The sequence below is a fragment of the Vitis vinifera genome, chromosome 6, assembly GCF_030704535.1.
Source record: "Vitis vinifera cultivar Pinot Noir 40024 chromosome 6, ASM3070453v1".
Classification (NCBI taxonomy): Eukaryota; Viridiplantae; Streptophyta; class Magnoliopsida; order Vitales; family Vitaceae; genus Vitis; species Vitis vinifera.
In genome coordinates, this window is record NC_081810.1 from 5,729,354 (window position 1) to 5,746,392 (window position 17,039).

At 34.2% G+C, this 17,039-nt stretch overlaps 3 protein-coding genes across 4 annotated transcripts; all 3 read left to right on the plus strand.

The window, feature by feature from the left end:
- Window positions 1-771: 771 nt before the first annotated feature.
- On the plus strand, window positions 772-3,806 carry LOC104879546 (pentatricopeptide repeat-containing protein At4g11690). Of its 2 annotated transcripts, none has more exons than XR_785963.3 (2): window positions 772-2,641; window positions 3,235-3,806. XR_785963.3 is itself a non-coding variant. In XM_010652714.3 (2 exons), the coding sequence occupies exons 1-2, from the start codon at window positions 794-796 to the stop codon at window positions 3,292-3,294; spliced, it is 1,746 nt and encodes a 581-aa protein (XP_010651016.1). In that variant the 5' UTR covers window positions 772-793; the 3' UTR covers window positions 3,295-3,806. The 2 variants fall into 2 exon arrangements, 1 of the variants encoding a protein (XP_010651016.1); XM_010652714.3 differs by having other exon boundaries at window positions 772-2,479.
- Window positions 3,807-4,571: 765 nt separating this feature from the next.
- LOC100853337 (methyl-CpG-binding domain-containing protein 5) lies at window positions 4,572-13,838 on the plus strand. Its single transcript, XM_003632100.4, has 3 exons — window positions 4,572-5,371; window positions 13,107-13,214; window positions 13,342-13,838. The coding sequence occupies exons 1-3, from the start codon at window positions 4,790-4,792 to the stop codon at window positions 13,543-13,545; spliced, it is 894 nt and encodes a 297-aa protein (XP_003632148.1). The 5' UTR covers window positions 4,572-4,789; the 3' UTR covers window positions 13,546-13,838.
- Window positions 13,839-15,552: 1,714 nt separating this feature from the next.
- LOC100243225 (uncharacterized) lies at window positions 15,553-16,859 on the plus strand. Its single transcript, XM_002283646.4, has 3 exons — window positions 15,553-16,032; window positions 16,408-16,515; window positions 16,602-16,859. The coding sequence occupies exons 1-3, from the start codon at window positions 15,664-15,666 to the stop codon at window positions 16,746-16,748; spliced, it is 624 nt and encodes a 207-aa protein (XP_002283682.1). The 5' UTR covers window positions 15,553-15,663; the 3' UTR covers window positions 16,749-16,859.
- Window positions 16,860-17,039: the final 180 nt, after the last annotated feature.

Sequence of the window (17,039 nt, forward strand, 5' to 3'; positions counted from 1 at the left end):
TTAAAGGTTGCTTAAATCTATATTAAATTAAATTACAGTTGACTTAATTTTACAACCAATAAATCATCACAATTTATACTCAAATATAAAAAATGGATCACCAAAATGCATTAAAAATATACCAAATTTATCCTACAAATCTAATAACATTTGTTAATTAAATTAACAGTTATTTGATAAAAGGGTTATTGAAAATTCAAATTTGAAAATTTAGGTCATATTTGATAACTATTTTTTAAAATATTTCTAAAAAAGAGTTTTTAAAAATAATTTTGTTTGTTTGAAAACTTAAAATGTTTTGAACTTGTTTTTAGTATTTTTAAATATATTTTAAAAATAATTTTTATGTCAATAACTTTATTTTTAATTGTTATGTATGTTTATATAATTATTTTTTAAAATAACTCTTAGAAAACTAGTGAAAAAAATTATAAAATATTTTCTAAAAACATTTTATTTTTTATTTTTGAGAAAAAAATAGTTTTTAATTGTCAAATATGTTTTCTAGTTTTTTTAATCTAAAATACAAAAAACTGTTTTAAAAAATAATTATCAAACAAATTTTTTTTTTTTTACGTTAGTTTGACAAAAATGTGATTATTATTTTTTCATAAAAATCATTTTTTCTTTTAAATCATATTATAAATACTTAAAATAGTTAAAATATAAAAACATGAGTGAGAATAAATCGACGGATATGAAAAGTCATCATATTTAACCATTTATTTCTTAAATTAATAGACAAAAACTATAGGATAATACTATGCGGACTTGAACTGAGGAGCTGTGGAAAATGGCGCAAACTCAACAAGCTCTCATTCTCCTTCCAAAAATGGTGAAAAGTCCCCCACTCAAAGCTCTCTCACTCTTCACTTCCTCAGCTCTCCAAGGCTTCCAGCACACTCACCAATCCATATCCTTTATTCTACACCTCCTCATCTCCTCCAACTTGTTTTCTCATTCCCAGTCTCTTCTTCTCAAACTCATCTCTGGTCAAATCTCTTCTTCATCTTTCACCCCCTCGTCGCTTTTCCATGAGTTAACCCAACCCCACTTGGATTCTTTTCCAACCCATGTTCTTATCCACGAAGCAATCATCAATGCCCATGTTCGATCCCAATTACCTGAACAAGCTCTCTTCTATTTCAATCAGATGATTGGTAGAGGTCTTGTACCCGGATCAAATACATTTAATAATCTTCTGATTCTGCTTATAAAGTCTAATTTTTTTGAAAAAGCTTGGCGGGTCTTTAATGAGACCAAGGGCAATGTTAAGTTGGATGTCTATAGTTTTGGAATAATGATTAAGGGTTGTTGTGAGGTTGGATATTTGGATAAGGGTTTTGAGGTTTTGGGTCAGATGGAGGAGATGGGTTTGTCCCCAAATGTTGTTGTTTACACTACTTTGATTGATGGGTGTTGTAAGAATGGTGATATTGAGCGGGGGAAGCAGTTGTTCTATAAAATGGGGGAGCTGGATGTAGTTGCTAATCAGTACACATACACTGTATTGATCAATGGGTTTTTCAAAATGGGCCTTAAGAAAGATGGGATTGAGCTGTATGAGAAGATGAAGCTTACTGGGATTGTTCCTAATGTATATACTTACAATTCCATGATTTGTAGATGCTGCAATGATGGCAAATTGAACAATGCTTTTGAACTGTTTGATGAAATGCGTGAAAGAGGGGTAGCATGTAACGTTGTGACGTATAACACCTTAATTGGTGGTCTTTGTCAAGAAAGGAGGGTTCTGGAGGCTGAAAGATTGATGTGTAGGATGAAGAGGGATGGCCTGAGTCCTAATTTAATTTCGTATAACACATTGATTGATGGGTATTGCAGTATTGGGAATTTGGACAAGGCTTCAAGCTTATTCAATCAAATGAAGTCAAGTGGTCAGTCTCCATCTTTAGCTACTTATAATATTCTAATTGCGGGTTTTTCTGAAGCCAAAAACTCAGCCGGAGTAACTGATATGGTTAGAGAAATGGAAGCAAGAGGCCTTTCCCCTTCTAAAGTCACATATACAATTCTAATGGACGCCCTTGTTCGATCAGATAACATAGAGAAAGCATTTCAGATATATTCCTCTATGGAGAAGGCTGGTTTGGTGGCAGATATTTACATCTATGGTGTGTTAATACATGGATTGTGTGTGGTAGGTGATATGAAGGAAGCATCAAAGCTGTTCAAGTCATTGGACGAGATGCATTTGAAGCCAAATGATGTGATATATAATACGATGATTTATGGGTATTGCAAAGAGGGTAGCTCCTATAGAGCCCTGAGATTGCTTAAAGAAATGGGTGAGAATGGGATGGTTCCAAATGTTGCTAGCTATAATTCAACCATACAAATTCTTTGCAAGGATGAGAAATGGACAGAAGCAGAAGTTCTACTTAAAGATATGATAGAGTTGGGTTTAAAGCCATCCATTTCTATCTGGAATATGATTTCTAAAGCCAGGTTTGATAATGTATGAAGGGAGATTTTGAATTGCTTTCATGTAGACTTGAATGTATATATTAGGGAAAAAAATAAATGGAGAAACAGATGAGAAGAGGCTACAATCAAATTGCCTAAATCTTCTGATGTCCCTGCTTCTCTCTCAAGGGGTTGATCATTGCCTCATTTTTAGGTCAGCCTCATAACCTCCTTACATTATGATAAGACTTATTTAATCTCTATTTAGTTTTGACAAAATAGTTTGTGAAAATATATACAAACCTAGACTAGCTGCTTCATCGTGGGGCGGGATTGAACAGAAATTTCATCAAATTTCACCATTTCATGTCCATCTCAAAATTTTCTGCTTCTTAACTATAGTGGTTTTATTATCACCAACAGAGTTACAGTAGCAAATTGAGCCATTGCACTCTGTTGAAGCTCTGGAAACTCACTTCTTGCATTGGCATTTCTTCACTAACACCAATTAAATTTGGTGTGACTTAGGCAGTTTACACAGTGCTTTTTTTAGTTCTGCTTCTCTCATAAGTTTTTTTTCTTTGCATCAGGATATTTGATTTAATGAGTCTACATTTTCTTTGTTTCTATTGCAAGTCATACTCTAACCGCCTCTCTGCATTTAGACATGTATTGCAATGTATCTTCAATCGAGTCTTGACCATCTGAAATCTAGTTGGAATGTTTCACATATAGGAGGAAGTCAATTCCACCTCTTCGCAATGAGTTCTATGACTTGCTTGAAACCAGCTCATTTCCCCCTTGCAGGTGTTACTGAGCAGCTTAATTATGACTCCAGAATTTGGCTCATTGAGAATGCAAAGATGATGTTTTAGCCCATGTTCAGAGGATGGACAGCCCAATATGACATAGAAAACCTAAGAGCAGACTTGGAAAAAGGAGTGGTTCTATAACTTCAAATCTTATTCAAAATCTACCTGTTGGCATGGAAGAAGCAGATTGTTTTCATGTCCTCCCAACCATTGTCTCAAATCTCTTGAGACTGATGTCCAAGCCGAGGCACAGTAGAAGAGGGCAAGTGGCTTTGAAAGCATCATCAAATTTGCTCAATCCTTGCAAGTTCCTCAGGAGGAAAGGAGATTCATAGCTTGGGGTTTCATCCATCCCTTCTTATGTCCATTTGTGTTATATAGCTTAGCTGCGAATGCATATAAATTTGATCACATGCTAAAGAGGTGGGATTATTCAGAATAGAGAAGAAAGTTACCAAGATACCATGATATGTATTCTAATCTAGGTTTTCCAATGGTTGAATTTGGATCAAGCCCCACATAACTGAATAGTGTAAACTTTGATTCAGAAAACATTTCTTTGCAAGAGGCAAGAGCTGCAGCAACAATTTGTTTATGAGTCCTCAAGAACTCTCATTTGTAAGAACAAATTGAAAACTTGCACTATGTTTGGTTTTTGAAAAATAAAGAAAAATACAAAGGAAATAAAACATGAAGGAAAAGTAAAAGGAAAGGAAAAATAAATTTAAAATTAATAAATTATTTTTCTATTTTATTTATTTTAATTCATCTATATAAGGATTAAATATTTTAAAAATATATAAATTTTTAACTAATTTTATAATATATATATATATATATATATATATATATATAATCATTTATCTTATCATTTTTTACTATTTTTTGAAAACCATTATTTTGTTTTTATTTTTCTAAACAACATTTCGAGATTATTTTTTAATAATTTATTTCTTTTTAATAAAGAATTTTAATGATTTTAAAAATATGTAAATATATTATTTAATATTTATATGTAAATTTAATTATAATTCTTTTTAAAAATATTTAAATATATATCAAATAAAAGATTATTTAAATCAAATTATACATCCATATTTTTCAATGAAGTAAAGACACCATGTGAGGAAAATGTGAGAGTGAGGATTTTTGAAAAATGGTTCCTTTTTCTTGTCTTAAAAAAGTTTGTGGGTACGAGGAAAAAAATGAAAATACAAAGAAAGATAAATAAATAATTGTTTTAAATTGAAAATAGAAATTTTACTATTTAATTATATATAAAAAAATTGTTGTTTTCATATCACTAACTAATCCGGAAAATCTTTTTAAATCCTTCTGACTTATGAAGTGGGGGAAGGAAGCAAAAGACAAATTAAATAATTATTTTTAGTTAATATTTAAATTTGATATAATATCATAAAACAACAATGTTCAGGTGATTTCTATAAATTTCAATTTTTTTATTTATTTTAAGATCAAAATCCAAATTATCCAAATATCGTATTTTTAATTTGGATTTTGGGTACAAATTCTGAGTCTCACTCACCATAATGGCAATCTCTGCATTGGGTGGAAATAGTCATCCCACGTCGAACGGGTCGGATCCATCGGAACCCGGTCAAGTGCACGGAACCCTAACCAGCTCACTGACGGACCGCCTGTGTCGCTTAATCGAGACAAACGCGGAAGCTCAAACTGTCAAAGGAAAGCGAGAAGACAACCTTAAAACAGCGTCATATGCGCCTCAAGCATCGGAAGACAATCACAAAAATCTAGTCGATCCGCCGGAGGATCCCCTGTTGAAATCCAGCTGCTTTATCGAGACCAACGTGGTCAGAAATGGAGAAACACTGATCGGAGCTGAAACTGTCGATCTCCAAACGGCGTCGCACGCGTCTCAATCATGCGGCGTCGGTGCGCCTGACGGCGATTCAAATTGGGCAGGGGAGGTGAGGCCGTCATTGGACAATTCTGCGTCTCAATCGGAGTCTCAGCCGCGGCGAGGGAGGAAGAGAGCTTCGGAGGCGACAGCGAGTATGGCTTCAGTGGAAAGGGAGGACTGGTTGCCGCCGGGTTGGATTGTGGAGGGCAGGGTTCGAAGCTCTGGTGCTTCTGCTGGATCGAGAGATAAGGTTGATATCGTATCTCAAAATACTATTCTTATTTTGATCTTCTGTTTGGTTGCTGAGAAAATATCGCCAGGAAAAGATAGGTCTTTATGTATTTCCATGAAAAAACAGAAACCTTTGGGCATATGCGGCTAAACCAACTATTTGGCTTAATTGAAGCGAATTTCATTTTTCAGAAACCAAATCAACTAAAGAAAAACGAAAAGCATGATTTATAATTTAATTTTCTTTTTATTTTTTCTGGTTTTCCGGGCAACCAAACAGACGCAAAATGACAACTTTACATGGGCTTCCTGAAATAAAAATCATAGCCCGTTGCTGTTTCTTGTTAGTGTAATTCTCTCTGAATATAGTTATTATTTTTTGAGGTTCTTAAAGCATTGTAGGATTGTTGCGGTGTTTTCTATCCTCTTTTGTCAATCTAGTCTAGCAACCTGCTCCTCCTCTGCAAGATCAAGGAAGGATAATGAGACTCTGGCCAACACAGTGGCCGAAGTCCGTTTCCATGGCTCAATAAGAATTGGGTATTTAGTGGAACGAAACAAACAACAGAAATGGAAAACTTGTCATACCTGTTTATGGAAAATCTGGTTTATATTAGAGAGGCTTCCTGGCTTTGGAATGGGACAGCTGAACTTGCCAGCAATGGGATAGTAATTGGCATGTGGGTGCTGGCATTAAATGCATTGCTATGGTGGTTGAGGTCATTAATGTGCATCTGGTCTTAGCATGGTGCCATTTATTCACATAGAGATCATTTATGGTTTCGATTGGGATTTTCTCAGATTTCATTTGCTCAATATCCCTCTCTTAGTTTCTTCTGTTTCTGTCCCCAATGATACATCACACACCACACATGGTTTTCCTTGGACAATAAAAGTTGCAATTGCATTTTGCCCTTACAATTTCCCCTCTTGGGAAAAATTGTCTATAGGTAGGATAACAAATGTCTTACATGTCACATGGATGATCCATGTTTGTTAGTCTAAGTGATACACATAGGGTTTTGAGGGATGTTGGTATCACATTAAGCAACATGTCATTTTGTCTCCTCACAATTGCTCATTGTTGTAAGTTTTGGTCATTTTCTTTTATTTTATACCTTCCTTCAGCCATGACCCTTTTCTTTTTTACCTTCTCCCTTTTGTCTCCTTGTCTTTGCTTTCCTTCTAGTTTTAAATCTCTTGCTTTCGTCCTTCATTGCTCACTCTTTTTTTTGTTTCATCGTAAGTAATAGGGATTCGTGATCCAATACTCTAGGGATTTTCAAATCCTTGATTTTGTTACCATCAATGACCCTTTGGAAAGAAGCATTGTAGAGGAGACGACTACCAATAGTGGTGAAATATATGTCCTCATTGGACATTTCCGTGTTGGGTCCATTGCCCTTTTTGATGATAGTATGTCATTTCTATTGGCGACATTTCGCCAAATCCATTTGGGTTTAGATGAGATTAGTGATTCTAATAAAGGAATTCATATTAGGCTTGAGAAGCTTTTGTGTTTTTACCAAATCAAACTCCACAAGTCAAGGAACATGTCCCCACTTGGCTACTAAGAGCTTGTTATGAGACCCTGACTTGGATAAGGTATAGGAGGGTAACAAGTTCGTGCTCTTTTTTGGTTTTTTACAATTTGGAAGGGCTTAGACCATGTTACTTCAACTCGCAGATTCCTTGATAGATAGGAAGAGAAGGAAGTTGTTTCATTTCCAATATCTTTTTATGTCACTGCATTTTTCGGTCCTTAGCTTACCCATTTCTTTTTCTTATGGTTGTAGGTCCTTGTGGTCATCAGGTAGGCTTCATGTCTTTTAAAGCTATCAAATGGTAGAAACTACCCTTTGTCTTGAAACCACCCTATGTAACTTTTTCTCATTTGAAGTCATTTGACTTTTGATTTCTAACCTGTATGATTGTGAGGATGTTTCAACGAGTTGTTTGCCAAAAGGCGTTTGACTCAAAGGCTACCACATCATTGAAGAATGCCCTAGTGCCTCTAGTAACCTACTAGGCATGCTTAGAGTAGGAGAGAGGAATCTAGGTTGAAGGCATGTGGGGACACCCATCCAAGATCTCCTAGCCTATTAAGCCATCCATGATCTTGCATCAAAGTCCTCAGGAGTAAAGTTCAAAGGTTCCTCCCAAAAAAAAAAAGAAAAGGCATTGGCATAGACTAACAGGCAAGCCTTGAGAGTGTAGCACCATCTTATCAACAAGCTAGCTTGCTAAAGAACAAGATAAAGAAGGCTTTAGCTAATCCACCTTTGTCAGTTTGGTGGATTCAAAAGCTGAGGACAACTACCACTCTTTGTTAGAGGTACCCCAATGATTGAAGCTCCCAAATTAGCATTTTTTTTTTGTTACGCCCCATAACTCATATTGCTATTCTTGCTTTTGAATCACTTTAGGCCTTGGCATGTTACAGTGACCAAATTTGTCCTTCCATTCTAGATAGTTGTTTAGTGATTGATTAAGAAGCAAAAGATGATTGATCAAGAAGAAGAAGAGGAAAAGAAAGAAATGATTTTAAAGATATCCCCTATGACATATCATTGACATGTCTCCTCAAGGGGTCATCTTTTTCTCTAATCAATAAGAGGTACCAAAGATGCAAGAGCATTTTTCTAAGGGTCAAGTCTTTGACTTTGCTATGGAGGTTGATTCATTATACTATGATCCTTTGGATTCTTTTGGCAACTAGGATACAACACTTTTATTTTTGCTCATTTTCTCTTCAACCTCAGTGAAATGGGATTTTGACCGCTAGTAAGTGGTGACCCATTTGGTTTGTCATCTACTCATCAAGTAACCCTCTAGCATTACCTCAAAATCTTAAGTTCTTATCCTTGTTTTTTCATATTTTGTTCATCTCTCTTGTTATTGATTTTTACCTTCTATAAATATGGTATGATGCTCTTGAGCATCATAGGATGGTGCAAGTTTGACATTTGGTTGAAGCAAGAATAAAAGCTACTAAAGCTTATTTGAACCACAAACAATCAAGCCCACAAGCAAACTTAGAAGACGGTGAATATACCAAAGGGGAAATTGACAAACTCTAGGCTTAATGTTGAAGCTAAAGACCTTCTAATGATCTAGGAGCAAGAATCTAAGCATCATCTATCATCCTTGGTCACATGTGTAGATGTTTTGAATAAGGAGCGTTAGAGTAGCTTTAGAAAAGGTGAAGGCCCACTTGAACAACCCTAGAGATTTCTTATGGTAGGGTTTGGGCAAAGCTACTTACCGAAAATGGTTTCTTTAGAAGAATTAAATTTTGGTACTCAAACCCTTTTTTATTAGGGTTTCACATCATCACAACTTAACACCAAGGACGGTTTGACGCTTACCATCCTCACAATTTCATAAATAAAAATCTTTTGGACCTTTTCTAATTTGATCTCAAATGAGATAGGGATAGTGAAGGACCTAACAAAGAAAAAAAAAAAAAAAAGGAGGAAAGATAAAAAATAAAAAACTAGGTAGGCAAATTCAATAGGTTGCTTTTGTTAAGGGAGGTCGCCTCCACAAGGTAACTCACCTTTCAAAATGTTCAACTACATCTTTCCTACTTGATACAATTCATCCATTTCTTCCCATTCTTTCGTCTTCTAATCCTTTATATTTGTAATTTGCTCCATTTTATTACTATGTAATGAACCATTGATTGATGTTTTTGTGTCTTCCCCAACAAAGTAATTTTGGCACTCATTGGAATACATGTTTTGGATTGCTTTATAAAGAAATGAAGTTACATTCCACAATTCCTAGTGCACCTAAAAATACCTAATTAGAGTATTTTGGTTTAAACTTTGTGGTTATTGATGAGATGGTGGTGCTTTGCATTGGGCTTAAAACAGATAAGAGTTGAGAGGAAGCCTTCTGATCTTCCTTATGTCCAAAAATAGTTAGAAATCTAATTTTGTGTCGTCCTTGTTACCTTCCATTTCATTTTTTATGCACCCAAAAAGATCCAAGTTTAAAGAGCAACCTTTTGGCCTTGTGTTAATAGCGTCAAAGAATCGGATCTCATTTACACGTTATTAATATTTCTATTATAGCTTTTCTTTTCGTTGCACATGGCTTAATGTTTTCTCTAGAAGGTATATTATATGTTCAACAATCTTGGATGACGCATTCCCTTTGGTTGTGCCATTTTCATGTCATTTGGTAATTTTACATTTTGATGACCTACATGAATGATCATTGGGAGGTTCTTCTTCGTCATTTTTTTTCCCTTTTTTTTTGGTTTTTGGTTATCTCTAATATAAATAATTTGTTTTCAACTAAATTATCATGTTTTCTGCATATGGCTTAGTATTTTTTTTAGAAGGTTTATTATATTCAGCAATCTTGGATGACACATTCCCTTTAATTGTGCCATTTTCATGTAATTAGATAATTTTTCATTTTGATGGCTTGCACAAATGATCATCAAGAGTTTTTCTTTTTCTTTTTTGGGTTTTGGTTATATCTAAGATGAGTAATTTATTTCCATTAAAATTATTCAGGTTTTGCTTTTTGATTAATCCAACATGGATGTTGATTGTTGTCCATGCATCTAACTCTTAAAGGTAGATAGTTGACGGCATGGTTTGAAACAGATAGGTCTCAATGTGAAGATGGAATAGTTCCACCAACATAGTACGTAATTAGTGTTTTTTGTTGTGGTGGTGGTAGTGGCTTTTTGTTTGTGTGTATGTGTGTGTTGTGGGGGGGAGGAAGGTGTGTATGAGGTTGATAACCTGCTGTTATATTTAGCCATCTTCAGGCACTTAAACCAAAGAGGGAAAACGTTGCTGTAAATTAGTGTGGTTGGTTAACTATAGGCTACTTCACATACATGAGTAGTATGTTAATGTGTTTTGATTGTTGACATCGTGATTGTGCGTGTATACAAGTTTGTGGTTGTTAATCTTTCCAAATTAGATCGTTGCTATTTGTGTGGTTGTGAAGAAGAAACTATAAATCATATACTTTTACACTATAGAGTGGTTAGAGTTCTTTGGGAGATTGTCTTTGTCTTGTTTGGCATTCAGTAGGTTTTCCCGGAAACAGTAAGAGAGGTGTTAATTAGCTGGAGGGGCCCTTTTGTGGGCAAAAAAAGGAAAAAGATTTGGAAATCCATTCCGTTGAGTATTTTTTGGATGGTTTGGAAGGAAATGAATAGATTAGCTTTTAGGGGGGGTTCTTTAGCAATACAAAAACTCAAAAATTCTTTTGTATGTAACTTGTGGAGTTGGGGTAGATTATATATTGGAGAGGAGTCCTCTTCACTTATAGGTTTTTTGGAGTGGTTGGCATCCACTTAAGGGCTGGTGAGGTTTTTTGTTTCAAATCTTGCTCTTAGAGGTTTAGGCTACCTTGTATACATCTTGTATGCTTTGTGGCTATTTGCCTTTTGATAATATACTTCATGTTTATTTATAAAAAAAAAAAAAATCTTTCCAAATTTGAACTTAGTTCACAATTGCAAATAGAAATGGGCAATCATTTGGTTGATTGCAATGCATAGTTGTTACATTGACAGTGTGACCTCACTCAATCATAGGAGTAGCTGAGCTCTCAACTTATGCATTTGATGCTTTGTGTGTTGGACAGGTGTCACCAACTAGATAGCTTCACTGTATGATTGTGATATAGTGTCAAGTTTGTGTAATCTGTTAGATAGCAAGTTATACTGTCTCATCAGCAGTTTGCATTAGTTAATGTCTTCTACATCTTCTTTTTAGCCTATGGGCAGTGAGGAGACTTTCTAACCAAAATGCAGCCCAAGAACTAAAAGTTATGCCATGTGTGGCATTGCATTAGGCATTATGCAGTCACATTGCAGTTAGGCTACTACTGTCTTCTTTAGTCCAAGTGATGAAGCCTTGATGTTATCTGACCAAGTCCCAACTGCCTTGGGTGAATGCTTTTGTATCCTTTTGGGGTGTTTATGGCCACCTTTTTGCCATCTGGATGCTGCTAGAGGTTCTTGTAATTTCGCCACTGATCCAATAACTAAAGTAATTTTTATCTCCTTCATATGCACTGTGGCTTTCCCCTCTCAAGAAGCCAATCTCATGTTGCTGCTCATATGTTGTGATTGCACGTCATGCTGTTATCACTCAGGTTCACCACATGAAGTCATTAGGAGATGCCACTTGGCTGGGTGTGAGTTTGGAGCTTGTGCTCCTCCCTCCCTTTCTAGCATGTGCAAGGTGTAAGGTTTAGAGTGCCACATGGAACTATAGACTTATGCTGGCTAGCCAAATGAACTGCCAATAATGAATAGTGCAGTTGACTTGTTTTATGATAGAAATATGAACGTTTTTTTGGTTGAAGTTCTTAAACCATATGAAGCTTAAGTTTGTATCATCCTTGTTGGAATTAGTTACATTAAAATTTGATAATCCTGAGCTTTTGTTTATCTCAATTCAATTACATGAATAATATTTATTTTGTTTCTAGTTCAGGTTCATATTTCTCATGTTCCATGTGCTTTTTTTCCTTAACTGCTTGCTTGACGACCAGCATATTTTTTCTTTTTGTTTGTGGAAAAAATTGAGGGGTTGGCAAAAGTGTTGTATATGTTACAGTTATAACTGTAGAAATACAAATGTTGAGTTCCAGTGAGGGTTGAGTTCATATATGATAGAAATACAAGTGTTTTTCTTTTTTGTTGAAGTTCCTAATCTATAGAAAGCTTAAGTTTACTTCATCCTTGTTGGAGTTGGTTACATTAGATTTGATAATCTTGAGCTTTTGTTTGTCTCATATCATTGACATGAATGATATCTATTTTGTTTCTAGTTTAAGTCCATATTTCTCATGTTTGATGTGTTAACTTTGTTTCCTTCTCTGGCTGCTGGACTACCAGCATGTTTTCTTTTCATTTATGGAAAAGATTGATAGGTTAGCGAAAACTACTATAGATGTTATGATGATACCAATTATTTTCATGAAACATGCTTCTATTTTTTATTCATATGAATCATATTGTAAAAGAAACATGATAGGTGCTTCATTTGATTCCCATTTTTTATTAAGCTCAATCAATTGAAGGCAAGATTGCATGTAATGATATAACTGTAGCAGTTAGTTGGAATAATAATACTTTTATTTATTTTTATTTTTTTAATGAAAATATTTGAAGGGTTGGAAAGATCAATTGAGGATGTTATTGCTACATCCTTTATCTTTGATTTTGGTAGGTAAATGATTATTAGCGGTGTCCATTGATAAAGGGAGCACACCCCAAGGGTACAGCTATGCTGGTTATACAAATATAGGCATTTGTTTTTTATGAGTTGGATTATGGAAGTTTTACACAAATGGGTTTCATTTGATTCCTGCTTTCAGTCGACCTCCACTGGGCTCTTTATTTCTGTGATCAACCACGGCAAGGTTGCATATAACTGCAATTGGTTTATGAGTTACACCAATGCAGATTTCTGATTTGTGGTCAGTAGATCCAATCCTCCAATTCAACCCAATTAGTACAGTTACAGGATTGGTCTTCTATGTTGTCATCGACATTCTAGAAGCCTTATCTTTTCTCATATCATGTTTTCAACTTACCTTTTGAATCTAACGACACAGGTAAAATATGCTGATTACACTAATAAAATGGCTTTTAATTGTAACACTCAAGTAGTATGTTTCCATTTTGAAAGTGATCAAGTAAAAAAGCTTAGGAGAATCCTTCCCCAGGGAGGCTCAAACATGGCTTAACTTGTCTTGATGTTGTGCAGTATTTTATAGAACCAATCACAGGCCGGCGATTCAGATCCAAGAAAGAGGTGCGGTACTATCTTGAAACAGGAGAGGTTCGAAAGAAACCAAAGAAAAATCCTGATAACGTGAGTTGAAAATGAATATCCTTGTTCGATTTAAGATGCTGAAGAATAATCCCTCTGTTTTTTTTTTTTTAACCTTTTTGCAATTTTGTTTTCTATTCATTAACAAGTGCTGGATTTGCTTCAACAGTCTCCAGAGAAGGGAACAAAGAGTCCTCCCTTGAACTTTAATTTTGAAGATGTGCCAGACACTGTCAAATGGGTCCGGACTGGTTCATCTGAAGGTTGGACTCCTTTTATTAATGGCCAAGAGGTTCCCGAATCCAGCAAGCGAGACTGGGCTGCTGCTTTCGAGTTCCTTGCATTGAAAAGTAGCTGGCGCCCAACATTTTGAAGGCCTTATGGGAGTATGATAGGGTTCTTTTTGTATACAAGGTACCCCATTGTTGCTAAACTTAACAATAAGGATGTGTTTGGTGGCAGAAATAGGAATGTGAATCAGAATATTACCCGGAAAAAGTTTTGGCTTTGGCAGAAATAGGAATGTGAATGTGAATCAGAATATTACCTGGAAAAAGTTTTGGCTTTGGCAGAAATAGGAATGTGAATCAGAATATTACCTGGAAAAAGTTTTGGCTTCCATCATAATGAATCTTTGATTCCTATTCCGATATTTAGTAAGTAAAATCTAGATGGAGTAATCTCATTCCTTATTCCCGCATTTCAAACATAAACCCGGAAATTGTTTGGGAAGTGGTAAACTTTTGTATAAAATAGGGTGGTACAATTTAACCATCTTTTGCTGAAAAAGTTATTGCCTTCCATTCTGGATCATGGGCTTCTCATTAACATCTATTGGCTTTTAGTTGCGTTACGTTTCTCATAAGCGTGGTGTCTACAGTGGTAGACAACCTTTATTGAAGATGAAAATTTAACTGCATATAGTAGAAATAATAATAATTCATGTTTGCGAACGAGATCGACCCCTTTGTTTATTTAATTCAAGAAGACATAATCTGTGAGAAGCGCCAATCTTCTTCAACATATGGAAGCATTTTGGAGTCTTGTAAGTTGTTTAGTAAATTAATTTAATGATTTAATATAATATAATAATTTAATTTTAATTAATAAATAAATTAAGTTCATATTTGATTGATCGAATATAATATGAGATAAGATAAAAAATGAAAAAATATAATATATTTCATATTTGGTTAATAATGAGATGGAATAAGTTATCTCACTACTTATACCATCAATTTTTATATCTCTTATATATAAAATATATTTTTTATTCTAATTTTTACATATGTTAAGTTTAAGCTAAGATATATGATATACATATTTCATGCCTTATAAATTTATTTTCTTATCAATTTTTTTATTTTTTTATATTATCTATTTTAAAATTAAAAATTGATTAAAAAATTAAATTTATAGTTAAAAAAAATTAAAAATATTTATAAATCTTAAATATTTTAATCTTTGAATATAGTTAAACCTAAGAAATTTTCATATTTTTTTAATAATAAATATTGAAATGTTATATAGTTTTTATTTTAAACAAGTATTAAATATTAAAAAGTAATATATATTCCTTTCTATTTTCATTTTAGAACTCACTTAAACATAGTATAACATATTTCCTTATATATAATATCTTAAGATATGGTGTTATCCAAATATATCATAACTTGAAAATGATATCCTAAAATATGTATTTTATATCCAATATTAGGATACTTAGGATACGACATTCGCAACAAGCCATCATATTCAATCTTTTGCATTCATTACTTTGTGCTTTAAGATTTATTTTTTAGAGTAAATATTTTGTAGTTATTGTATGCATTTTTTCAATATGAATGTTTAAAAAGTAAAATTATTAGTTAAGATTAATGAAGACAAATGTTAATTAAAATTAAAAATAAATAATTATTAATTAAAATTGATAAGAGTAAATAATTCAATTTACTTCATCAAATAATCTTAAATTAACCCGAAACATCAATGTATAGACTCCACTTTTTATAGTGATACAAAATAAAATAAAATAAATGGCAGAAACTAAAGTTAATTAAAGGTATGAAAAAATATTAAAAAAATGATAGAAATCTGAGTTGGTACTCATTTATTCTTAATAAATCTTGTGCGATATCACACAAAAAAATGGAAACTAAATAGATTGGATGCTAAAAAATCTTAAGACCATGTGTGAATCTCGAGATAAATACTAAGGCAGAAAAGGTGATATGATATTAGAAAAAAAATAATAATAATTTAAGGTGGTATTAATGGGCTTAACCCATTACACCGATATATTTTTTACTATTTTACTATTAAATAAATAATTTTCACAATAATAATAATAGTATGATGATAATTACTAGATTACCGACCACTTTTAAGGGATGAAGTTTTCTCCAGAGATAACCTGCCTGAGAAAGAAAATTGTTCATCTGACTAGTTTCCCCATTGTTTTCTTGCCTAAGAAGAAACGTCTCTCCCAGAAATGATTGGGCGAAGTGAAATAGACTATGAAGTTTTTCTTGACTGCACACCCCTTCACAATTATGTTCCCAACGACCCCATTCTAGAAGCTATGCAAAACCAAAGGAAAAGGCTCAAATCATTTGAAGGGAAGAGTAGCCAAGTTGATGAAGCATCTGTAAAGCAACGATTCCATGCACACCAAACCCCTAGGGAGAACAGGGACAAGGTTCCGGCGGTAGCTTCCGATCAACTTCTGGTCGCTCAGCCGGAAACTAAGGCGGGTCACAAGGGACGACTACATGATGAGCGGCCTTCTTGGTTGCCACCCGACTGGCATGTGGAGAAGGAAACTCGCTTGCAAGGCAAAAAAGCGGGATATCTTGATTCTGTAATTTACTAATCTGATCTTCCTTCATCTTTCTTGGGTTGGATGCAGTGATTTTTGCGACTAGGGTTTGCTTTCTATCAAGGTTCAGAGAATCGGCAAGTCCAATAAGTTTCAGCCGAGTTAGTACAACTGAGTCTGGGTCATGACTCATAACCCAACTCGTTTCATTTTGAAATTAGTGGTTTTAGTAGAAAAACAGTCATATAACGCTTGAAAATAATGGGTTTTCTGAAGTTGCAGTATTACAGCCCACTATTTGACGGGTGTTTCTACTTGTATTTATTTATTATTTAAAAGTCAGTGTTGTGGGTATTGATCCATATCAATCCCAAAGATGTTGCCATACATCTGTGCTAACTAACTGGTTTGCTGCAGTTCTTTGTAGATCCTATGGGAAATCGTTTCAGGTCAAAGAAGAAGGTGCTTAGTTTTTTACAAACAGAAGTCTTACCCAGGAGGACGGCAAACAAGAATCCAAATCCTGTAAGAATTGGTTGTTCACCGCCCTTTGAGAATGTCTGGTTCCATATTTTTATCATTCCTTCCTTTTAAGTTGATTGTTCTTGCAGGCTATGGCGAATGGTGCTGGTGAGGGAGGTAGATGGAAGACGCCTGCCGGCTCAAGCTCCAGGAACCTCGCCATGGATGAACCCAGATTTTGCCGACTTGCCCCAGAAGGTACACTGGGTCCCCACACATTGGATGAAATCGAATAGCTGGGTTGTTGTAGGAATTTCATGATGAAATGTTTGGATGCTTGTAGAAGTATTGATACTGATAATAGGACGGTGAAGTAAATTTTAGTGGAAGTTCAATTTTTAGTTTTATTTGTTCTGTAGAATTCACTACAAAATTCTTATTTCTAGTGGTAATAATAGTATTATTAATGATAAAATTAAAATAAGGAAAAATAATATTAATTAATAAGTACGAATTTAGCAAAAATGGCGACTTAATAAGTACGGTTACAATAGCTTAAGAAAAGGAGACATAATAAAAATAAAATA